This window comes from Athene noctua, chromosome 36 (genome assembly GCF_965140245.1).
Source record: "Athene noctua chromosome 36, bAthNoc1.hap1.1, whole genome shotgun sequence".
NCBI lineage: Eukaryota > Metazoa > Chordata > Aves > Strigiformes > Strigidae > Athene > Athene noctua.
In genome coordinates, this window is record NC_134072.1 from 880,373 (window position 1) to 904,740 (window position 24,368).

At 67.2% G+C, this 24,368-nt stretch overlaps 1 protein-coding gene across 1 annotated transcript; it reads right to left on the reverse strand.

Annotated features, from left to right (window-relative positions):
- Positions 1-4,502: 4,502 nt before the first annotated feature.
- LOC141972850 (polyunsaturated fatty acid lipoxygenase ALOX15B-like) lies at positions 4,503-24,173 on the reverse strand. Its single transcript, XM_074930886.1, has 16 exons — positions 24,027-24,173; positions 21,237-21,650; positions 20,933-21,025; positions 20,176-20,458; positions 19,398-19,522; positions 18,616-18,662; positions 17,876-17,979; positions 15,759-15,931; positions 14,502-14,645; positions 12,507-12,710; positions 11,028-11,114; positions 9,455-9,734; positions 7,988-8,182; positions 6,762-6,862; positions 5,842-6,012; positions 4,503-4,697 (listed from the first exon to the last, which is right to left on the reverse strand). Exons 1-16 carry the CDS (start codon positions 24,171-24,173, stop codon positions 4,518-4,520), a joined length of 2,748 nt encoding a protein of 915 aa, XP_074786987.1. The 3' UTR covers positions 4,503-4,517.
- Between the last annotated feature and the right edge of the window lie 195 nt (positions 24,174-24,368).

A 24,368-nucleotide genomic window follows, 5' to 3' on the forward strand; every position in this document is an offset into this window, starting at 1 on the left:
CGCCCCGACGTCACCTCTGTCACCACCGTCTGCGGTGGCACCACCGCCCGTCACCGACCGTCACCCCCTGTCACCCCCTGTCACCGCCTGTCACCCCCCGTCACCCCCTGTCACCCCCTGTCACCCCCTGTCACCCCCCGTCAGCCCTGTCACCCCTCGTGTCACCCCTTGTCACCCATCACCCTGTCCCCCCGTCACCCCTGATGTCACCCCCCCATCACCCCTGTCATCCCCCAGTCCCTTCCCAGTCCCCCTCAGCCCCCTCCCAGTGCCCCCCAGTCCCCCCCCAGTCCCTCCCAGTGCCCCCCAGTCCCTCCCAGCGCACTCACGGTGCCGGGGCAGAGGCGGTGGAGGGGCCAGTCGAGGTGGCAGGGGGGGCTCTGTCCCCCCGTCCCCACCAGGCCGAGGGTGACAGGCGCCAGCGTGCCCCCCCCCCACTGGGACCCCGTCGTCACCCTCAGCCGGTAGCGCGCCCCCCCCCCCGCCCCCCCCTCCCGCGGGGGCCCCCGGGGGTCCCTGGGGGGGGGGGGGGGGCCCGGGGGGGGCCCCGGGGGGGCATCGGGGGACACGGGGGACGCCAGAGCCACGCGGGGGGACACGGGGGGGGGCCCCGGCGCTCGCGGGTCCCTTCGGCACCCCCGGAGTCCCAGTCCTGCCCCAGTCCCTCCCAGTCCCTCCCAGTCCCTCCCAGTCCCCAACCTCAACCAGTCCGACCACTCCCGGGTCCCCCCGGGGGCGTCCGGGCCCACCCAGTTACACCCCAGTTACACCACTGGGCCCAGTAAGACCAGTTCCGCTCCTGCTGGCATCAGCGAACCCACCCCCGCGCCCCCCCCAGCCCAGTGACGTCCCAGTTGCCTCCCAGTTACAGCACCGGGGCCCAGTTACGCCACCGGAGCCCAGTTACACCACCGGGGTTGGGCCGCACCCCAGTTGCAGCCCAGTTGACCCCAGTTACACCCCAGTTACACCACGGGGGCTGGGCCACACCCCAGTCCACTCCAGTTCCATCCCAGTTGCACCAGTGGGGCTGGGTCCATCCCAGTTCACCCCAGTTGCACCACTGTGTCTGCGCCGCACCCCAACTGCACCCCGGTTACACTCCAGTTTACACCATTAAGCCTTGGCCCAGCACCCCTTTAAACCCCTGATCGAGTACCGGGCACAGGATGACCAGTTACACCCCAGTTTACACCACTGGGCTTGCCCGCCCCCCCCTCCTCCTTCCACCAGTTTCGGCCACTGGGCCTGGCCCCCATCCCAGTTTCACCCCAGTTTACACCACTGAGCACTTCCCTCAGTTCTACCCCAGCTCAGACCACTGGATTTGGCCCCCATCCCACTACCACCCCAGTTTACACCACTGGGCCTGGCCCTCACCCCCCCCACCCCCCCCCCCAGTCCCGAGCACTGGATTTGGCCCCAATCCCAGTTCCACCCCAGTCTGGACCTAGGGATTTGGCCCCCCAACCCAGTACTACCCAGTTTGGACCATTAAAGCCCCCAGACCAGAACACTGGATTTGGCCCCAAACCCAGTTCCACCCCGGTTTGAACCAAAGCATTTGACCCTCCCCAACCCCAGTTACACCCCAGTTTGGACCATTGAAGCCCCTTAGTCCACAACACTGGATTTGGCCCCCACCCTCCAGTTCCGCCCTCTACACCACTGGGCCTGGCCCCCACAAAAGTTACACCCCAGTTTGGACCACTGGGATTGGCCCCCACCCCAGTTTGACCCATTCGAGCCCTCAGTCGCAAGCACTGGATTTGGCCCCCATCCCACTCCAACCCCAGTTTACACCACTGGACTTGGCCCCCATTGCAGTTACACCACACTTTGGACCACTGGGATTGGCCCCACATCCCATTCCAACCCCAGTTTACACCACTGGGCACGTCTCCCCCTTCAGTTCCACCCCAGTCTGCAACACTGGATTTGGCCCCCACCTCACTTCCACCCCAGTTTACACCGCTGGGCCTGGCTCCATCCCGCATCCACCCCACCTTTACACCACCAGATCTGCCCCCCCCATCCCAGTTCCACTCCAGTTTACACCACCGGGCTTGGCCCCCCCACCCCACTTCCACCCATTTCGACCACTGGGCCTGGCCCCCAGCCCAGTTCCACCCGTTTACACCACTGGGCCTGGCTGACACCCCAGTCCCCAGCACTGGATTTGGCCCCAATCCCAATTCCACCCCAGTTTAAACCAAGGGCTTTGGCCCCCCAGCCCAGTATCACCCAGTTTGGACCATTATAGCTCCCAGTACAGAGCACTGGGTTTGGCCCCCAGCCCAGTTCCACTCCACTTTACACCACTGGGCTTGGCCCCCACCCCAGTATCGCCCAGTTTGGACCATTAAAGCTCCCAGTCTGCAACACTGGATTTGGCCCCTACCCCACTTCCGTATCAGTTTACACCACTGGGCTTGGCCCCCCTTCAGTTCCACCCCAGTCCTGGGCACTGGATTTGGCCCCCATCTCCGTTACCCCCCCAGTTTGCAACAACTGGGATTGGCCCCGCATCCCACTTCTACCCCATCTTACACCACCAGGCCAGGCTGCCACCCCAGTGCTGCCACTGGATTTGGCCCCCACCCCAGTTTACACCACCAGGCATGTCCCCCACCTGAGTTACACCCCAGTTTCGACCACGGCATTTGGCCCCCAACCCACTTCCTCCCCACTTTACACCACTGGGCCTGGCCGCCACCCCAGTCCCAGGCGCTGGATTTGGCCCCAAACCCAGTTCCACCCCAGTTTGGCCCATTAAACTCCCCACTCCACAACACTGGATTTGGCCCCCACCCTCCAGTTCCACCCGTTTACACCACTGGGCCTGGCCCCCTCACATTACGCCCCGGTTTGGACCACTGGGATTGGCCCCCAACCCCAGTTTGGACCATTAAAGCCCTCAGTCACAAGCACTGGATTTGGCCCCCACCCCGCTTCCTCCCCATTTGACACCACTGGGCCTGGCTGACACCCCAGTCCCCAGCACTGGATTTGGCCCCAATCCCACTTCCACCCCAGTTTGGATCAAAGCATTTGGCCCCCCAACCCAGTATAAACTAGTTTGGACTATTAACTCCCAGTCCACAACACTGGATTTGGCCCCCACTCCAGCTCCACCACAGTTTACACCACTGGGCTTGGCCCCCATTCCAGTTCACCCCAGTATGGACCAAGGGATTTGGCCCCCCAACCCAATATAAGCCAATTTGGACCACTAAAGCTCCCAGTCCAGAACACTGGATTTGGCCCCCATCCCAGTTCCACTCCAGTTTACACCACTGGGTTTGGCCCCCACCGTGGTCCTGGGCAGTGGATCTGGCCCCCATCCCAGTTACACCCCAGTTTGAACCACTGGGTTTGGCCCCCACACCAGTTACACCCCAGTTTGAACCACTGGGCTTGGCCCCCACACCAGTTACACCCCAGTTTGGACCAGTGGGCTTGGCCGCCATCCCAGTTCAACCCCAGTTTGACCCATTAAAACCCCCCACTCCACACCACTGGGTTTGGCCCCCACTCCCAGTTCCACCCATTTACACCCCTGGGCCTCACCCCAGTTTACACCAGTGCTCTTGGCCCCCCTCGCCCAGTAGGCCCAGTACGCCCCTCCCCCACACACACACGCTGTGCCGTGGCAACACCTTTATTGTCACCCCTCCCCCCGCTCCCAGTACAAACCAGTTTGGAACTGGGACACCCCCTCCCCCCCCCCAAGGGCTCCCCCTGGTGGCGGGAACCCCCATAATCCCCCGGGACCCCAAAAATGGCGCCTCCCTGGTGGGCGCCGCCATGTTGGGGTGTGCGGAGGGAAGGGGGGGGGGTGTCTCCCATTTCCCTCCCCCGTCAGATGGGGACCCCAAAAATGGACGCAGGAACTGGGTGGGACCCCAAAAATGGACCCGGGCGCGCGGGGGGACCCCAAAAAAAGGGTCTGGGACCCCCCCCAGCACCCCAAAACCCCCCCGGGACCCCCCAAACCCCCCTGTACCCCCCAAGATGGCGGCTCCCTGGTGGGCGCGGGGCGGCCCCGCCATGTCGGGGTGTGTGGGGGGGGGGGTCCCCATTTCCCTCCTCAGATAAAGACCCAGACACCGGGGGGGGACCCCAAAACCAGGCTCAAGTGTAGGAGAGAACCCCAAAAAAGAGCCTGGGACCCCCCCAGCACCCCAAAAGCCCCCCCGTGACCCCCAAACCCCCCCAAACCCCCCAAAATGGCGGCTGCCTGGTGGGCGCGGGGCGGCCCCGCCATGTCGGGGTGCAGGCGGGGGGGGGGGGGGGGGTGTCCCACTTTCCCTCCCCCCTTAAAGATCCAGAAACGGGGAGAACCCCCAAACCAGCCCCAAATTCACGAGGGAACCCCAAAAAAGAGCCTGGGACCCCCCCAGCACCCCAAAACCCCCCCCCCGTGACCCCCCAAACCCCCCAAGATGGCGGCTGCCCGGTGGGCGCGGGGAGGGGTTGGGGGGGGGGGTGTCTCCCCCCGTTTTTCGCGCCCCCCCTCAGATGGCGACGCTGTTCTCGATGGCGGCCGGGTCCAGGTACCCGTAGGGCAGCTCCAGCCCCGCGTTGCGGCGGCGGATCCGGCGGGAGATGGCGGCCAGGCGGCGGCGGAAGGCGGCCATGAGGCGGCGGGGGGTCTCCTCCGTGAAATGGCGGTCGGGGTAACAGCCCAGGGCGCGCTGGGGGGGGGGACACACACGAATTGGGGGGGGGACACACCCTTATGGGGAAGGGGGGGCACCCAAATTGGGGGGGGGCACTTGGGGGGGGATATTTGGGGGGGGACACACCGCATGGGGAAGGGGGGGGGGAGGAAGAGGAGGGGGAGGGACATGCGGGGGGGGGTACCCGAATGGAGGAGGGGGAGGAAGGGGGGGCACCAAAATTGGGGGGGGGGGGGCACTTGGGGGGGGGATATTTGGGGGGACACACCCGTATGGGGAAGGGGGGGGGCAGCCAAATAGGGGGGGGGCACTTGGGGGGGATATTTGGGGGGACACACCCGTATGGGGAAGGGGGGGGGGGGGAGGAAGAGGAGGGACATGGCGGGGGGGGTGCAAATGGGGAGGAGGAGGAAGGGGGGGGGCACTTCGGGGGGGTAATATTTGGGGGGGACACACCCAAATGGGGAAGGGGGGGCACACACACACTGGGGGGGGGACACTCAAATGGGGGGGGGACGTATTTGGGGGGGGGGGGGACACGAGCGGGGGGGCACTGGGCGGGACACACACATTTGGGGGGGGTAAAGGGGGGGGGGTGAGAGGAAGGTGGGGGGGGACACAAATTGGGGGGGGGGCACCCGAATGGTTGAGGTTCGAGGGGGGCACACGGGGGGGGGGGCTGGGAGGGTCCCCCCAACCTCCAGCACTACGGGGGGGGGGGGTCCCAGACCCCTTGTGCCCCCCCCGGGCTGGAGTGGGGGTGCGGGGGGGGGTTGGGGGCCCCCCCTCACCCTTAATGGGGGCCCCGGGACACCCCAAACCCCATTTTTTTTTTTTGGGGGGGGGGGGAAGGAGCAGTTATTTTCCCTCCCCCTCCTCCCGCAGGCTGGGGAGTTGGTTTTTTTTTTGGGGGGGGGTGGGGGTTTTTTGGTTGTTTGTTTTTTTTTTTTTTTTTGGGGGGGGGGCCCCCCCAGGACACCACAATCCCCATTTTTTCAGGGGGGGGTGTCTCCAGTTTGGGGGGGATGGGGTAGTCCCTTGCCCTCTGCCCTCCCCCTCCTCCCGCAGGCTGGGGGGGGGGGGTTGTTGGGGTTTTTTTTGGGTTTTTTTGGTTGTTTTTTTTTTTTTTTTTGGGGGGGGGGTTCGGGGGGGCGCTGACCATGTCGAAGGGCTCGTTGCGCAGCACCCACAGCACCCCCAGCACCAGGGCCGAGGTGTTCATGGCGGGGAGCGCCGCCAGCACCTGCCCCTCCCCCAGCGGCGCCTTGCAGGGGGGGGGGGGCTCCCGCATCGCCGCCGGCATGTTGGGCACGAAGGCGCCCAGCTCGAACTGGGGGGGGGGCGAGGGGGGGGTGTCTGTACCCCCCCCCAGCACCCACTGACCCCCCATGTGCCCCCCCAGCACCCACAGACCCCCCCAACGGCACCCACTGACCCCCCCCATGTGTGTGTGCCCCCCCCACAGCACCCACAGAACCCCCCAGCACCCACTGACCCCCCCAGGGAACTTCCCCAGCACCCACTGACCCCCCCCATGTGTGTGTGCCCCCCCCCAGCACCCACTGACCCCCCATGTGCCCCCCAGCACCCACAGACCCCCCCCAAAGCCCCCACATCTCCCCACAGCCCCCCCACATGTCCCCCCCAGCACCCACTGACCCCTCCATGTGTGTGTGCCCCCCCCCAGCACCCACTGACCCCCCCAAAGCCCCCACATCTCCCCCCAGCACCCACTGACCCCCCATGTGCCCCCCCCAGCACCCACTGACCCCCCCCAAAGCCCCCACATCTCCCCACAGCACCCATTGACCCCCCCAGCACCCACTGACCCCCCATGTGCCCCCCCCAGCACCCACTGACCCCCCCAAAGCCCCCACATCTCCCCCCAGCACCCCCTGACCCCCCCCAGGGAGCCCCCCCGCCCCCCCCGTGTCCCCCCCCCCCAGCACCCATTAACCCCCCAATGTCCCCCCCCAGGAGCCCCTAAATCTCCCCCCAGCACCCACTGAACCCCCCCACCCCCCTCCCAGGGGTTCGGGGGGGGGGTCAGAGGTCACGGGGGGGTCACGGGGGGGTCACCTGGCCGCTGTTGGTGGCGGCGTGGTGGGCGGAGCAGCTGTAGATGACGGTGGTGAGGAAGGTGACGAGGCGGCGGGTGGAGCCCAGGCGGGACGGCACCCCTGGGGGCGAGGGGCGGGGTCACGGGGGGTCACGGGGGGTCAGAGGTCACGGGGGTCAGCTGGGCCGCGTGGGGGGCAGAGGGCGGTCACGCGGGGGGGGTCACGTGAGGGTTAAAGGGGTCACGGGGGTCAGCTGGGCCGCGTGGGGGTCGCGCATCGGTCGTAGGGGGGGTCGGGGGGGGTCAGGGGTCACACAGGTCGTGTGGGGGTCACGGGGGGGTCAAAGGGGTCACACAAGGGTCATGGGGGGTCACACACGGGTCATAGGGGGGTCAAAGGGGACATGGGGTCACATGAAGGGTCACGGGGGTCAGCTGGGCCGCGTGGGGGTCGCACACAGGTGTGGGGTCACGGGAGGTCGAAGGGGTTGAGGGGTCACGTGACGGTCACAGAGGGTCATGTGAAGGGTCACAGGGGTTATAGAAAGGTCACAGATCAGCTGAGGGTCAAAGGTCACACAAGGGTTAAAGGGGTCACGGGTCACACGGGGTCATGGGAGTGTCAAAGGGGTCACATGGGGGTCACAAGGGTCAGGCAGGGGTCACATGGGTCATGTGGGGGTCACAGGTCACCTGGGGGTCAAGGCCTCATATGAGGGTCACACGGGGGTCACACGGGGGTCAGGGGTCACATGAGGGCCAGGGACTTGCACGGGGGGGGGTCACATAGGGGTTGGAGGTCACGTGGGGGTCAGGGGTCATGTAGGGGTCAGGGTCTCGGGGTCACATGAGGATAATGCAGGGGTCAGGGTCACATGGGGGTCACACGAAGGTCATACAGGGGTCACATGGGGGTCAGGGGTCATGCAGGGGCCAGGGTCTCATGTGGGGTCACATGGGGGTCAAGGGTCACACAGGGGGTCACACAGGGTCACTGGGGGCTCACCAAGGGTCACATGGGGGTCAGAGGTCACACAGGGTCACTGGGGGCTCACATGGGGGTCAGGGGTCACAGGGGGTCACTGGGGGCTCACAATGGGGTCAGGGGTCACAGGGGGTCCCCAGGGGTTACATGGAGGGGTCAGAGGTCACACTGGGGTCAGGGCCTTGCACGAGGGTCCCGCAGGGGTCGGGGGGTCACACGAGGGTCCCGGGGGGGTCCCCCCACCCCCCCGTGCGGGGGCACCTGAGCTGCGGCGCCCGAGGAAGCCCCTGCGGAAGATTTCGCCCACCCAGGCCTGGAGCTCGGGGTCCCCTCGCACGGCCGCGTCGCACGGGTAGTAGTGACCCACGATGCCCTTCACGAATCTGGGGGGGCAGGGGGCGGGGCGGGGGGGCGGTCGGACACGTGGGTCCCGCCCGGCTGCCCCTTCCCGCCCTCCGAGTCATTATTCTCTTTCACTTTTTGCACGAGGATGCACGAGGCCTCCCGGCCCCTCGCACGTGGATGAAGAGGGAGACGGTGGGTGGGACGAGGGGGCACAAGGATGCACCGGGACAGATGAGGAGACACGAGGATGCGTGAGAATGCACAAGAGGGGGCACGAGGAGACGTGAGGGGGCACAAGGATGCACCAGGACGCGTAGAGGAGGCACGAGGACACGTGGGGTCACAAGAGGGGGGGCGAGGTCAAATGAGGAGGCACGAGGACGCGTGAGGCTGCACTAGAGGATGCATGAAGACACGTGAGGAGACACGAGGATGCGTGGGGATGCACAAGAGGCACGAGGATGCACCAGGATGTGTGAGGATGCACCCAAGGGGACACAAGGATGCACAAGGGAACACAAGGAGGCACAATGGGATGTGATGGGAGCACCCAAGGGTGCACGAGAGAACATGGGAGGGGGCAGCAGGAGGCACGAAGAGGCACAAGGAGACAGGAGAGGGCACAAGGATGCATGGGGATGCACAAGTGAGCGCACAAGGGGGCATGAGGATACACAAGGAGGCACGAGGGGACAGAAGGGGGCACAAGGACTCACAGGAGAGTGCAGGAGGTGTGATGAGGGCACCCAAGGGTGCTCAAGAGGACAGAGATGGGGACATGCATGCACGAGGGGGCACAAGGAGAAAGGATGGGGCACAAGGACGCACAAGAGAGTGCACAGGGTGTGACAAGAGCACCCAAGGGTGCTCAGGAGGACAGAGGACACGGGCACGAGTGCACAAGGAGACAGGAGGGTGCACAATAGAGTGCACAGGGTGCGATGAGGGCACCCAAGGGTGCTCAAGAGGACAGAGGAGGGTGCACGAGGATGCATGAGGTGGCACGAGGACACATAAGAGAGTGCACAGGGTGTGACGAGAGCACCCGAGGGTGCTCGAGAGGACAGAGGAGGGGGCGCAAGAGTGCATGAGGGGGCACAAGAGTGCATGAGGCGGCACAAGAGTGCACAAGGGAGCACGAGGATGCACAAGGGGGCACAGGAATGCACAAGGGGGCACAAGGAGACAGGAGGGTGCACGAGGACGCACAAGAGAGCGGGCAGGGTGCAATGAGAGCACCCAAGGGTGCTCAAGGGGACAGAGGAGGGGGCACTAGAGTGCACGAGCGGGCACAAGGACGCATGAGAGGGCACGAGGGGGCACAGGGACGCACAAGGAGAAAGGAGGGTGCCCAAGAGAGTGCACAGGGTGCGATGAGAGCACCCAAGGGTGTTTGAGAGGACAGAGGAGGGGGCGCAAGGACGCACGAGGGGGCACGAGGATGCACGAGGGGGCACGAGGATGCACGAGGATGCACGAGGGCGCTCTCCCACCTGCGGATGGCGGCCCAGACGCGCCGGGCGTCGTCGGCGAAGTAGTAGCGGCGGGTGCGGGTGACGCCGCGACGCCGCAGGTCCCGGGGCAGCACCAGGGCGGCGTAGGGCAACTCCCGCAGCCCCCGGGCCAGCAGCTGCAGCAGCCCCCGGCGGCCCAGGGCCACCGCCTGCGCCGGCGTCAGCGGCCGCCCCGCCGCGGGCACCCCGGGTCCACGCACCGCCCCCCCAGGGGTCACCCCGTAACCACCAAATCGCCCCCGGACTCGGCAGAATCCACCCGAATGCCCCCAAAATGCCCCCAAACCCCACAAAATCCCCCCCCAAATGCCACCGAATCCACCCAAGAATCGCACAATCGTCACCGAAATGCCCCCAAAATCCCCCCAAAGTGCCACCAAATCCCCCCCAAATTCACCCAAATCCACCCGAGTCACCCAATTGCCACCAAAATGCCCCAAAATCCCCCCAAAAATGCCTCCAAATCCGCCCCAAATTCACCCAAATTCACCCAAGAATCACACAATTGCCACCAAAATGCCCCCAAATCCCTCCAAATCCGCCCCAATTTCACCCAAATCCACCCAAGAGTCACCCAATTGCCACCAAAATGCCCCCAAACAGACAAAAATCCACCCGAATGCCCCCAAAATGCCCCAAACCCCACAAAATCCCCCCCCAAATGCCACCGAATCCACCCAAGAATCGCACAATCGTCACCGAAATGCCCCCAAAATCCCCCCAAAGTGCCACCAAATCCCCCCCAAATTCACCCAAATCCACCCGAGTCACCCAATTGCCACCAAAATGCCCCAAAATCCCCCCAAAAATGCCTCCAAATCCGCCCCAATTTCACCCAAGAATCACCCAATTGCCACCAAAATGCCCCAAATCTGCCCAAATGGCCCCAAACGCCCCCAAAACTTCCCCCCCCCCGCCAGTGTCCCCCATACCCCCCCCCCCGGTCCCTCTCCACATCCCCGGGGAGCCCCAAACCCTCCCCCCAGCACCCATGGGTGTCCCCCAACACGCCACCTTCACCCATGGGTGCCCCCCCCCTCCCCACAGCACCCATAGGTGCCCCCCAGCACCCCCCAGCACCCATAGGTGCCCTCTCCCTTCCCACAGCACCCATAGGTGCCCCCCCCAGCACCCATAGGTGCCCCCCAGCACCCCCCAGCACCCATAGGTGCCCCCCAGCACCCCCCCAGCACCCATAGATGCCCCCACCATCACCCACCACCACCCATAGGTGCCCCCCACACCCCATCAGCACCCATAGGTGCCCCCCCAGCACCCATAGGTGCCCCCCAGCACCCCCCAGCACCCATAGGTGCCCTCTTCGACCCCCCCAAGACACGTAGATGCCCCCCTCACCCTCAGCACCCATAGGTGCCCCCCCCATCAGCACCCATAGGCGCCCCCCCCCTCCCCAGCACCCATGGGTGCCCCCCAGCACCCACCTTGTCGAAGACCCCCCCGGGGTTGAGCAGGAACCTCCGGGCCAGGCAGGCGATGTGAACCGTGAACCGCGTGTGGGGCACCAGCAGCTGCGGGGGGGGGGGGGCCGAGTCTGGGGGTGCCAGCACCCCAAAAACGGGGTCCCCCGCACCCCAACACATGGGACCCCCCCCCGGACCCCAAAACCGGGGGGGGGGGGGGTGTGTCCCCCGATTCTGGTGCCCCCCGGGGGCCTTTTTGCGGGGGGGTACGGGGCCGCCCGCACCCCGGGGTCCCCCCAAAGCGCAACCCTGCCTCCCCCCAGATGTTGGGGTGCCCCCCCCAGACCCCAGGGCCCCCCCCAGACCCCAGGGCTCCCCGAAAACATCAGGGCCCCCCCAAATCCCCAACGCCCCCCCCTTTTGCAGAGGCGGATGATGCCACCTGCACCCTGGTGTCACACCACGCCCCCCCGATTCTGGGGTGCCCCCCCCAGACCCCAGACCCCCTAAAACCACCAAGGCCCCCCCCCCAGACCCCAGGGCCCCCCCAAACCCCAAGGTCCCCCCTCAGACCTCAGAACCCCCCCAAACCCCCCCCACACCCCCCTCCTTTCGCAGGTGGGATGATGCCACCTGAACCCTGGAGTCACACACCCCCCCCATGATTCTGGGGTGCCCCCCCCAGACCCCAGACCCCCTAAAATCACCAAGGCCCCCCCCTCAGACCCCAGGGCCCCCCCCAAACCCCAAGGCCCCCCCCTCAGACCCCAGAACCCCCCCACCCCCCCCCCACACCCCCTTCCTTTCACAGGTGGAATAATGCCACCCGCACCCAGGAGTCACTCCCCCCCCTCGTGATTCTGGGGTGCCCCCCCCAGACCCCAGACCCCCTAAAACCACCAAGGCCCCCCCCCCAGACCCCAGGGCCCCCCCCAAACCCCAAGGCCCCCCCCTCAGACCCCAGAACCCCCCCAAACCCCCCCCACACCCCCTTCCTTTCGCAGGTGGGATGATGCCACCCGCACCCAGGAGTCACTCCCCCCCCTCGTGATTCTGGGGTGCCCCCCCCAGACCCCAGACCCCCTAAAATCACCAAGGCCCCCCCCTCAGACCCCAGGGCCCCCCCCAAACCCCAAGGCCCCCCCTTCAGACCTCAGAACCCCCCCAAACCCCCCCCACACCCACCTCCTTTCGCAGGTGGGATGATGCCACCCGCACCCAGGAGTCACACCCCCCCCCCATGATTCTGGGGTGCCCCCCCCAGATCCCAGACCCCCTAAAATCACCAAGGCCCCCCTGTCAGACCCCAGGAGCCCCCCCAAACCCCAAGGCCCCCCCCTCAGACCCCAGAACCCCCCCAAACCCCCCCCACACCCCCTTCCTTTCACAGGTGGGATGATGCCACCCGCCCCCAGCACTCCTCCCCACCACCTCTTCCAGGGGTGCCCCCCCCCCCCGATTTAAAAAGGGGGGGGGGTGGTGTTTTGGGGGGGCGTTTACCTTAAAGAGGGGGTGCTGGGGGGGCAGCTGGCGCAGCGTGGCCAGGGCGTAAACCTCCCCCAGGAGGTGGGAGCGCAGGAGGTGGGTCAGAGCCTCGTGGACGTGGAACTCGGCGCTTCGCACCCAGACCTTGGCCAGGGCCCAGAGCCAGGGGGGGTCCCCGGGCAGGAAAATGGGGGTGCGGGGGCCCGGCTGCTGCGACAGCTGCGGGGGGGGGAAATGGGGGGGTTGGGGGGGAAAAAAGGGGGGGTTAAGGGGGGCTCCGGGGGGAAAAAAAGGCGGTTTGGGGGAGCCTGGATGAGGGATTGGGGTAAAAAGGGGGGTTGGGGGAACCGGATTCTTGTGACACACACCCCCCCCCCGCGCTCTTGTGACCCCCCCCCAAACCCCTGTGACCCCCCCCCCAAACCCCTGTGACCCCCCCCAGAGTCTTGTGACCCCCCCCAAACCCCTGTGACCCCCCCCAAACCCCTGTGACCCCCCCCCAGAGTCTTGTGACCCCCCCAAACCCCTGTGACCCCACCCCAGAGTCTTGTGACCCCCCCAAACCCCTGTGACCCCCCCCGCGCTCTTGTGACCCCCCCCAAACCCCTGTGACCCCCCCCAGAGTCTTGTGACCCCCCCAAACCCCTGTGACCCCCCCCAGAGTCTTGTGACCCCCCCAAACCCCTGTGACCCCCCCAGAGTCTTGTGATCCCCCCAAACCCCTGTGACCCCCCCCAGAGTCTTGTGACCCCCCCAAACCCCTGTGACCCCCCCCAGAGTCTTGTGACCCCCCCAAACCCCTGTGACCCCCCCCAGAGTCTTGTGATCCCCCCAAACCCCTGTGACCCCCCCCAGAGTCTTGTGACCCCCCCAAACCCCTGTGACCCCCCCCAGAGTCTTGTGACCCCCCCAAACCCCTGTGACCCCCCCCAGAGTCTTGTGATCCCCCCAAACCCCTGTGACCCCCCCCAGAGTCTTGTGACCCCCCCAAACCCCTGTGACCCCCCCGCGCTCTTGTGACCCCCCCCAAACCCCTGTGACCCCCCCCAGAGTCTTGTGACCCCCCCAAACCCCTGTGACCCCCCCGCGCTCTTGTGACCCCCCCAAACCCCTGTGACCCCCCCCAGAGTCTTGTGACCCCCCCAAACCCCTGTGACGCCCCCCCCAGACTCCTGACTCCCCCCTCAAACACCTCTGACCCCCCCCAAACCCCTGTGACCCCCCTCTGGACCCCCCCAGATCCCTGTGACCCCCCCCCGATCCATGTGAGCCCCCCCAAACCCCTGTGACCCCCCTCTGGACCCCTGTGACCCCCCCAGATCCCTGTGACCCCCCCAGATTCCTGTAACCCCCCCACCACACACCCATGACCCCCCCCAACCCCTGTGACACCCCCTGGAGCCCTGTGACAATCCCCCCCCCCGGGGTATTGGGGTCCCCCCCCGGGATTTTGGGGTCCCTTCCCAGGTTTTAGGGCCCCCCCGCTTTTTGATGCGTCCCCCCAGATTTTTGGGGGTCCCCCCCTGGGTTTTGAGCCCCCTCCCAGACCATTAGTGTGTCCCCACATGATTTTTGGTGCCCCCCCGCAGGATTTTGGGGTCCCCCCCCGGGATTTTGGGGTCCCTTCCCAGGTTTTAGGCCCCCCCCAGCTTTTTGTTGTGATCCCCCAATTTTTTGGGGGTCCCCCCCTGAGTTTTGAGCCCCCTCCCAGACCATTAGTGTGTCCCCACATGATTTTGGTGCCCCCCCGCAGGATTTTGGGGTCCCCCCCGGGATTTTAGGGTCCCCTCAGGCTTTTTGGGTCCCCCCAGCTTTTTGATGCATCCCCCCAGTTTTTTGGGGGTCCCCCCCTGAATTTTAAGCCCCCTCCCAGACCACTAGTGTGTCCCCGCAGGATTTTAGGGGCCCCCCGCAGGATTTTTGGGTCCCCCCCCGGGATTTTGGGGCCCCCCCCGGGATTTTGGGGCCCCCCCCTGGATTTTGGGGCCCCCCCGCGTTTCGGGGTCCCACCTGGATGGCGATGGGCAGGAGCTGCCCGTCGGGGCGCTGGTGCAGGAGGCAGAGGGGGGCGGCCACGTAAGTGGGGTGCCCGTCGATCCGGGCCGTGGGGAGCCCCTCCAGCACCGCGTAGTCGGCCAGGTAGATGTTCCCCTCCTGGGGGGGGGCACGGGGGGGTCACCCCAAATATCTGGGAACCCCCCCCCCAAAAAAAAAACGGGGTTCCCAGGACACCCCCACCCTCCCCAGGTCCCTGCGCTGTTCACCGGACACCTGGGACCCCCCAAAAATGGGGTTTGCTGTGACCCACCCCCCCCCCCCCGGGTGCCCCCCCCCGAAACACAAGGGACGCCCTGACCCCCCCCCGCCCCTTCTCCAGGCACCTGGGACCCCCCCAAAAAATGGGGTCCCCTTTGAGCCCCCCCAAAAAAACGGGGTCCCCTTTGCCCCCCAGGTGCCTCTACCTCTACCCAGACACCTGGGACCCCCCTAAAAAACGGGGTCCCCATGACCCCCCCGGGCGCCCCCACCCTGCCCTTGACACTTGGGCCCCCCCAAAAAAACGGGGTCCCCTTTGCCCCCCCCAAAATAAATGGGGTCCCTGTGACCCTCCAGGCCCCCCCACCCCTCCCCAGACACCTGGAACACCCCAAATTCGGGGTCCCCCCCACCCTTCCCCGGGTGCCCCCCAAAATTCAGGGTCCTCCCGACCCCCCCTGGGGACCCCCCCAGATATCTGCGACCCCCCCCAAAAAAAAAAAACAGGACCCCGTGACCCTCCAGCCCCCCCCCAAACAAGCGGGACCCCCCCAAACCCGGGGTCCCCATTATCGCTCTGTGTGTGTGTCCCCCCCAAAATTCGGGGTCACCCTGCCCCCCCCCCTCCGGGTCCCCCCCAAAAAGCAGAGTCCCCATGACCCCCCCCACCTCCCCAACATCTGGGACACCCCCCCCTTAAAAAACTGGGGTCCCCGTAACCCTCCAGGCCCCCCCCCCCCCTTCCCAGACCCCCCAAAATACGGGGTCACCATCACCCCTCTGTGTGTCCCCCCCTCCCCAAAATTCGGGGTCCCCCGACCCCCGTGGGGACCCCCCCAGACACCTCCAACCCCCCCCCCCAAATTCGGGGTCCCTCCAGCACCCTCCCCCAAACAACCGGGACCCCCCAAAACCCGGGGTGCCCACCCCCCCTCTGTCTGTGTGTGTGTGTGAGTCCCAAAATATCGGGGTGCCCCCCCCGCCCCCCCTTTTCTCGCGGGGGGGTCTCACCTCCATCTCGCGCTGGAGGCAGGTGGCGGGGCCGAGGCTGGGGGCCACCATGGGGGGGGTGACGGGGAAGTTGGGGGGCAGGCGGGAGCAGCGGCGCAGCAGGACGGGGTTCACCCCGCTCAGGTACTGCGCCCCGAAAAAGGCGTCATCCTGCCAGTGCTGCACCACGTACTCTGGGGGGGCCCCACGCCTGCGTCAAGCCGTGGGCCCCCCCCAAAACCCCCGGGGACCCCCAAAACCCCGGGGATCCCCCCCCCAGGCGCCTGGGTCCCCCCCAAGGCCCTCCCAAAGCTCCAGGGTCCCCCCAAAACCCCTGGGACCCCCCCCGACTCCTGGGTGCCCCCATGGCCCCCCCAAAGCTCCAGGGTCCCCCCAAAACTCCTGGGACCCCCCCAGATTCCTGGGTCCCCCCCATGGCCCCCCGAAAAATGCCCGGGTACCCCCAAAACCTCGGGGATCCCCCCCCAGGCGCCTGTGTGCCCCCATGGCCCCCCCAAAAATCTGGGGTCCCCCCAAAACCCATGGGACCCCCCCCAGACTCCTGGGTCCCCCCCATGGCCCCCCCCAAAAATGCCAAGGTACCCCCAAAACCCCTGAGACCCCCCCCCAGGTGCCTGAGTCCCCCCATGTCCCCCCCAAAACCCCCGGGTCCCCCCAAAGCCCCTGGGATCCCCCAAAACTCCCGGGACCCCCCCCTCAGGCGCTGGGGTCCCCCAATGTCCCCCCCCTGTGCCCCCCATGTCCCATCAACCCCCCCCATGTCCTCTTCCCCCCCCCAGTGTCCCCCCAATGTCCCCGTGTCCCCCCTGGGGTCCCCCTGTACCCCCCCGGGCCCCCCCACGTTCACCCCATTGTCCCCATGTCCCCCCCACCCCCTGTCCCCATGTCCCCCGTGTCCCCCCCCCGTCCCCCCCATATCCTCGGGTCCCCCCCCCATCCCCTCCCCACGGGCCCCCATTGTCCCCCCATGTCGCCCCCCCCGCCCCGTGTCCCCCCCTGTCCCCCCTCGTGTCCCTCCACCCCTCCATGTCCCTTGGGGCCCCCCCATATGTCCCCATGTCCCCGTGTCCCCCCCCGTGTCCCCCTGGGGCCCCCCCATGTCCCCCCGTGTGTCCCCCCCATGACCCTGTGTCCCCCCTCGTGTCCCTCCATGTCCCCCTGTGTCCTCGTGTCCCCCCCCCATGTTCCCCTGGGGCCCCCCCACGCCCCCCTCGTGTCCCCCTGCTCCCCCACATCCCCCCATGTCCCCATGTCCCCGTGTCCCCCTGTGTCCCCCCGTGTCCTGCCATGTCCCCCCCGTGTCCCCGTGTCCCTGTGTCCCCATGTCCCCCCATGTCCCCGTGTCCCCCCCATGTCTCCCCCATGTCCCCGTGTCCCCCCTCCGTGTCCCCCCGTGTCCCCATGTCCCCCCGTGTCCCCCTGTGTCCCCGTGTCCCCCCATCTCCCCCCGTGTCCCCCCATGTCCCCCCATGTCCCCATGTCCCCCCCATGTCCCCCCATGTCCCCCCATGTCCCCCCGTGTCCCCGTGTCCCCCCATGTCCCCCCATGTCCCCCATGTCCCCCCGTGTCCCCCCATGTCCCCCCATGTCCCCCCGTGTCCCCCCATGTCCCCCCATGTCCCCCCGTGTCCCCATGTCCCCCCGTGTCCCCCCATGTCCCCCATGTCCCCCCGTGTCCCCCCATGTCCCCCCATGTCCCCCCATGTCCCCCCGTGTCCCCATGTCCCCCCGTGTCCCCCCGTGTCCCCCCATGTCCCCATGTCCCCCCGTGTCCCCATGTCCCCCCATGTCCCCCCGTGTCCCCGTGTCCCCCCATGTCCCCCCATGTCCCCCCGTGTCCCCCCATGTCCCCCCATGTCCCCCATGTCCCCCCGTGTCCCCCCATGTCCCCCCATGTCCCCCCATGTCCCCCCGTGTCCCCGTGTCCCCCCATGTCCCCCCCATGTCCCCCCATGTCCCCCCATGTCCCCATGTCCCCCCCATGTCCCCCCGTGTCCCCCCATGTCCCCCCATGTCCCCATGTCCCCCCATGTCCCCCCGTGTCCCCCCGTGTCCCCATGTCCCCCCATGTCCCCCCATGTCCCCCCGTGTCCCCCCGTGTCCCCGTGTCCCGGTACCGGTGACGGGGGTGCGGAAGCAGCAGAAGAGGCGGGTGATGGCCTCCAGGCTCGGCCAGGAGTGGGGCCGGTCCAGGAACCCCCGGAGCTTGGAGTCCAGGTTCCTGGGGGGCACGGGGGGGCCATGGGGACACGGGGGGGGCACGGGGGGGCCATGGGGACACGGGGGGGCCATTGGGGGGGACACGGGGGGACACAGGGACATGGGGGGGACACGGGGACACGGGGATGGGGGGAAATGGGGACACCAGGGGGAACCAGGGGGGACCAGGGACATGGAGGGGGGGGGTCGAGGGGGGGACACGGGGGGGGGGGGGAACAGGGACAGGGGACATGGGGACAAAGGGGGACATGGGGGGTGTGAGGGGGATGGGGGGGACCCGGGGGGGCAGGGGGGGCCGTTGGGGTTGGGGGGGGACATGGGGACGTTGGGGGCGGGGGGGACATGGGGGGGATGGGGGACATGGGGGGGGACACATGGGGATGGGGGAACCAGGGGGGACAGGGGACACGGGGGGGGACACAGGGACATGGGGGGGACGGGGGGGGGACATGGGGGGGGACAGGGGGACCTGGTGACGTGGGGGGGACAAGGGACAGGGGAGGACACGGGAGGCACGAGGAGGGGGAGGGCAGGACTGAGGGAGGGAGGGGGTCCGGGGCGGGTTCCGGGGTCAGGGGTCAGGGGTCAGAGGTCAGGGTCAGGGGTCAGGGGTCAGGGGTCGGGGGTCGGGGCTCACGCGCTGCTGCCTCGCAGGTAGAAGGCGGCGGCCTTGGGCAGCGAGTACTGGAGGTCGGGGTCCGGGGGGGTCCCCAGGGGCAGCGCCCAGGGCAGCCCCGGGGCGAAGGGGGCCAGGCTGGGGGCACAGGAGAGGGGTGACACCCCCGGGGGGCAACAACCACCCCCGGGGGGCGACAACCACCCCCGGGGGGCGACAACCACCCTCCGGGAGCGACGACCCCACTCAGAGGGGGCAATAACCGTCGCTGGGGGGGAAACAACCACCCCTGGGGTGGCAATAACCAGCCGGGGGGGGCAACAACCCTACCCAGGGGGTAATAACCACCCCAGGGGGGCAACAACTACCCCCATGGGGCAACAATCTCATGTAGGGAGGCAATAACCACCCTGGGGGGGCAACAATCTCACCCAAGGGGGCAACAATCCCACTCAGGGGGGTAATAACCACTCCGGGGGGGGTGACAACCCCCTCAAGAGGGGCAATAACCGGTGCTGGGGGGACAATAAACCCCACAGGGGGGCAAAAACCCACTCAGGGGGGGCAACAACCACTCCACAGGGCAACAACCACCTCTGGTGGGGCTATAACCCCATCGAGGGGCAACAACCAGCGCTGGGGGGCAACAATTCCAGTCAGGGGGGCAACAGCCACCCCCTGGGGGGCAACAACCACCTCCAAGGGGCAACAATCACAGCTGGGGGGGCAACACCACCACTCAAAGAGGAGCAATAACCCCTGCTGGGGGGCAACAACTCCAGTCAGGGGGGTAACAACCACACTCTGGGGGGGCAATAACCGCTGCTGGGGGGCAACAACCAGCGCTGGGGGGCAACAACTCCAGTCAGGGGGGTAACAACCACACTCTGGGGGGGCAATAACCGCTGCTGGGGGGCAACAACCAGCGCTGGGGGGCAACAATTCCAGTCAGGGGGGTAACAACCACACTCTGGGGGGGCAATAACCGCTGCTGGGGGGCAACAACTCCAGTCAGGGGGGCAACAGCCACCCCCTGGGGGGCAACAACCACTCCCAAGGGGCAACAATCACAGCTGGGGGGGCAACAACTCCAGTCAGGGGGGTAACAACCACACTCTGGGGGGGCAATAACCGCTGCTGGGGGGCAACAACCCACCCCAGGGGGGCAACAACCCTCCCCAAGCGGCCACAACCATCCCAGGGGGGGCCACAGCCCCACCCAGGGGCCAACACCACACCCCGGGGGTGGCAACAACCACCCCCCAAGAAACAACCCCCCCACCACCACCGAGAGGGCAACAACCACCCCCAGGGGGGCAACAAACCCCCCCGGGGACAGACTGGGGACACCGGGGGGGGGGGACACACCCACGCGACCCCCCCCCCCACACTCACCGGTAGCGCCGCCGCTGCTGGGCGAGGTGACGCCGCCGGAGCCGCCGGAGCAGCGGGTGACGCTCCTGCGCGGGTGTCCTGGCTGGGGGTGACACCCGTGAGGGCCCCGGGTGGCCCCGGGGAGCACCCAGGTGGGGGGGGGGTCCCCCCACCCACCCGCCACCCCCCGCCCGTGTCCGGTGGTACCTGTCCCCTCGGGGAGGTCCCAGGTGCCGTAACCCTGGAGCCAGCGGTAACAGGGGAAGTAGAAGGGCCCGGGGGGGTCCTCGTCCTCGGGGTCACCCGTGTCCTCGATGTCACCCGTGTCCTCGGGGTCACCCGTGTCCTCGATGTCACTCGCCTCCTCGGGGTCACCCACTTCGTCATCGTCACCCGCGTCGGCGTCGGCGCCCGCGTCCTTGGTGTCATACGCACCCTCGGTGTCATCGGTGTCACCCGCCTCATTGTCACCCGCCTCGGTGTCACCCACCTGTCACCCACCCTGTTGTCACCCACCTCATTGTCACCCACCTCGGTGTCACCCGCCTCATTGTCACCCACCTCATTGTCACCTGCCTCAGTGTCACCCGCCTCATTGTCACCCGCCTCATCAGTGTCACCCACCTGTCACCCACCCTGTTGTCACCCACCTCATTGTCACCCACCTCGGTGTCACCTGCCTCATCAGTGTCACCCATCTGTCACCCACCTTGTTGTCCCTCATCTCGGTGTCACCCACCTCATCAGTGTCACCCACCTGTCACCCGCCCTGTTGTCACCTGCCTCATTGTCACCTGCCTCAGTGTCACCTGCCTCATCAGTGTCACCCACCTCATTGTCACCCACCTCTGTGTCACCCACCTCATCAGTGTCACCCACCTGTCACCCGCCCTGTTGTCACCCACCTCGGTGTCACCTGCCTCAGTGTCACCCACCTCATCAGCATCACCCACCTGTCACCCACCTTGTTGTCACTCATCTCGGTGTCACCCACCTCATCAGTGTCACCCACCCTGTTGTCACCCGCCTCATTGTCACCCGCCTCGGTGTCACCCACCTGTCACCCACCCTGTTGTCACCCACCTCATTGTCGCCCACCTCGGTGTCACCTGCCTCATCAGTGTCACCCATCTGTCACCCACCTTGTTGTCACTCATCTCGGTGTCACCCACCTCATCAGCGTCACCCACCTGTCACCCGCCCCGTTGTCACCCACCTCAGTGTCACCCACCTCATCAGTGCCACCCACCTATCACCCACCTTGTCACCTGCCTCATTGTCACCCATCTCGGTGTCACCCACCTCATCAGCGTCACCCACCTGTCACCCGCATCGGTGTCACCCGCCTCGTCGGTGTCACCCACCTCATCGTCACTCCCCTCCTCGGCGTCACCCGCGGCCCCGCCCTCCGTCTCCTCATCCTCCTCGCTGTCGGAGCTGTCGGAGGCCTCTTCATCGTCGCTGCTCTCCTCCTCCTCCTCCTCCTCCTCCTCGGGGTCAGGGGTGGCGGGAGGGGGCGTGTCCGGGGGCGTGTCCGTCGGAGGCTCCGCCCCCTCGCGCCAGGCGCTGACGCCCCGCAGGAACCAGGCGCTCTCGGGGAGGCTCCCGAAGGGCCCCTTGTGCACCCGCAGCAGCAGGAGGCGCCCCAGAGCGCGGGGGGTGGGGACACGGTACTCGGCCCGCTGGGGGAGGGGACACGGGGACACAGTCGGTGACACCCGGCAACACCCGGCAACACCCGGCAACACCCGGCAACAACCGGCCCGCGGTGGCATCGCGGCGCTGGCACCGGGTCACCCCCCCCGGGGTCAGCGTCACCATCACGGCGTCACCGTGTCGCCGCGTCACCGTCACGGTGTCACCGCGTCACCATCGGTACGTCACTGTCACCATCACCCTGTCACCACCACATCAGCGTCCCCATCGCTGTCCCCGTGTCACGGCGTCCCCATCGCCATGGCACTGTGTCACCGTTAACGTCTCGCCGTGGCACCGTCTCACCATCGGCGTGTCACTGTCACCGTGTCACTGTGTCACCATCGGTACCACCGTCACCATGTTGCTGCGTCACCGAGTCCCTGCGTCACCACCGCCACAGCAGCGTCACCATCGCTGTGTCACCATGTCACCGCGTCACCATCACCATGTCAGTGTCACCGTCACGGTGTCACCACGCCGCTGTCACCATCGTTGTATCACCACGTCACCACCACCAAGTCGCTGTCACCGTCACCGTGTCACCGTGCCAGCACGTCCCTGTATAACTGTGTCACCATCACCGTGTCACTGCCGCTGCCACCATGTCACTGTCACCCTCCCTGTGTCACCATCACCGTGTCACTGCCGCTGCCACCATGTCACTGTCACCCTCCCCGTATCACCATCGCTGTGTCGCCGTCCCAGTGTCACCGTGTCACCACCACCACGCCACCGTCACAAGGACGCCGTGTCACCGCCACCATCTGTGTCACCACGCCGCTTCGTCACCATCACAGTGTTACTGTCACCGTCATCGTGTCACCGTCGTTGCGTCACTGTCACCGTCCCCATCCTCACGTCACCGTCACCGCGTCACCACGTCATTTTGTCACCATCACAGCGTTGCTGCCACCGTCACCGGGTCGCGGTCACCACCACCCAGCCCCCATCCCGCCGGGGGACAGTGTCACCGTGTCCCCGTCCCCACCACCCAGCCCCCATCCCGCTGCCACCGTGTCACCACGTCACCGTCACCGGGTGACACCCGCCCCACTGGCGATGGTGTCACCGTCCCCGTGTCACCACCCGCACCCCGCAGACGGGGACAGGTCCCTGTCCCCGTGTGTGTGTCCCCCCCCCATCCTCCTGTCCCCTTTTTGGGGGTGTCGTGTCCCCCTTTCCCCCTCCTCCTCCCAGGGCCCCCCCCGGACACCCGGGTCCCCTGGAGAAGGGGGGTTGGGGGGTGGGTGTGTCCCCCCCCCCAGGGCATTGGGGACCCCCCACAGCCGCTCCCCCCTCCCAGGAGGGGCTCAGGCAACTGGGGACCCCCAGCCCCCCAAAAAGCCCCAAATAGGGAACCCAGGGGTCTGGGCCCCCCCCCCCAGCCCCCTAATAGGGGACCCAGGAGTCCTGGGGCCCCCCAGCCCCCAAATAAAGAGCCCAGGGGCCCCCCAAAATACCCCAAACAGGGCACCCGGGGGTCTGGGGGGGCCCCAGCGCCTAAATAGGGGACCCAGCCCCCCCCAAACAGGCAACCCAGATGCCTCGGGGCCCCCCAACCCTCAATAAAAGACCCAAGGGTCCCCCAAAACCCCCCAAACAGGGCACCCAGGGGTCTGGGGAGCCCCCCCAGCCCCTAAATAGGGGACCCAGCCCCCCCAACAGGCAATCCAGATGCCTTGGGGCCCCCCAACCTTCAATAAAGGAGCCAAGTGCCCCCCCAAAATCCCCTAAATAGGGCACCCAGGGGTCTGGGGGGGCCCCCCAACCCTCAATAGGGGACCCAGCGCCCCCAAAATAGGGCACCCAGGAGATTTGGGGCCCCCCAACCCTCAATTAAGGAACCAAGTGCCCCCCAAAACCCCCCAAACAGGGCACCCAGGGGTATGGGGGGCCCCCCAGCCCCTAAATAGGGGACCCAGCCCCCCCCAACAGGCAACCCAGATGCCTTGGGGCCCCCCAACCCTCAATAAAAGACCCAAGGGTCCCCCAAAACCCCCCAAACAGGGCACACAGGGGTATGGGGGGGCCCCCAACCCTCAATAGGAGTCCCAGCCCCCCCAAAATAGGGCACCCAGGAGATTTGGGGCCCCCCAACCCTCAATAAACTCCCTAAATGCCCCCCCAAATCACCCCAAACAGGGCACCCAGGTGTCTGGGGGGGCCCCCAGCCCCTAAACAAAGATCCCAGCCCCCCCAAACAGGCAACCCAGATGTTCTGGGCCCCCCCCCCAACCCTCAACCAAGCCCCCAAATCCCCCCCCCCCCCCCCCCAAACCGCCCTAAACAGACCCCGCAGGTACCCCAGTGCCCCCCCCCCCCCGCCCCAAACCCCCAACCCCGGGGCGGGGGGGGCTCACCGAGCCGCAGGCGAAGTCGGGGCCCCATCGGTCGAGGGGGGTGCGGGGGCTGCGCCCCCGGGTCCCCACCAGGGTGACGGCGACGGCGTCGGTGGTGCCGGCCAGGGGCTGGGGCCCGGTGCTGACCCGCAGCCGGTACGCGGCCATGGCTGCCCGGGCGGGGCCCCCGGGGGGGTTTTGTGGGTGCTGCCGCACCCCAACCCCGCCTACGGCTCCCCCCCCCCCCCCAAAACACACACCCCGGCACGTACCCGCCACACCCTGGGGATCTGGGGTGTCCCGGGGGGGGCACACCCCGAAAATGGGGGATGCAGGAGGATGGGGGGGGTATAAAAGGGGATT

Coding starts and splice junctions, on each gene's coding strand:
- LOC141972850 (XM_074930886.1), bottom strand. CDS start 24,173: ATGGCCGCGTACCGGCTGCGGGTCAGCACCGGGCCCCAGCCCCTGGCC. Junction 21,651..24,026: donor CCGACTTCGCCTGCGGCTCG/GTGAGCCCCCCC, acceptor CCCCTCCCCCAG/CGGGCCGAGTACCGTGTCCC. Junction 9,735..11,027: donor CCGGGGGGGTCTTCGACAAG/GTGGGTGCTGGG, acceptor ACGCCGGCGCAG/GCGGTGGCCCTGGGCCGCCG.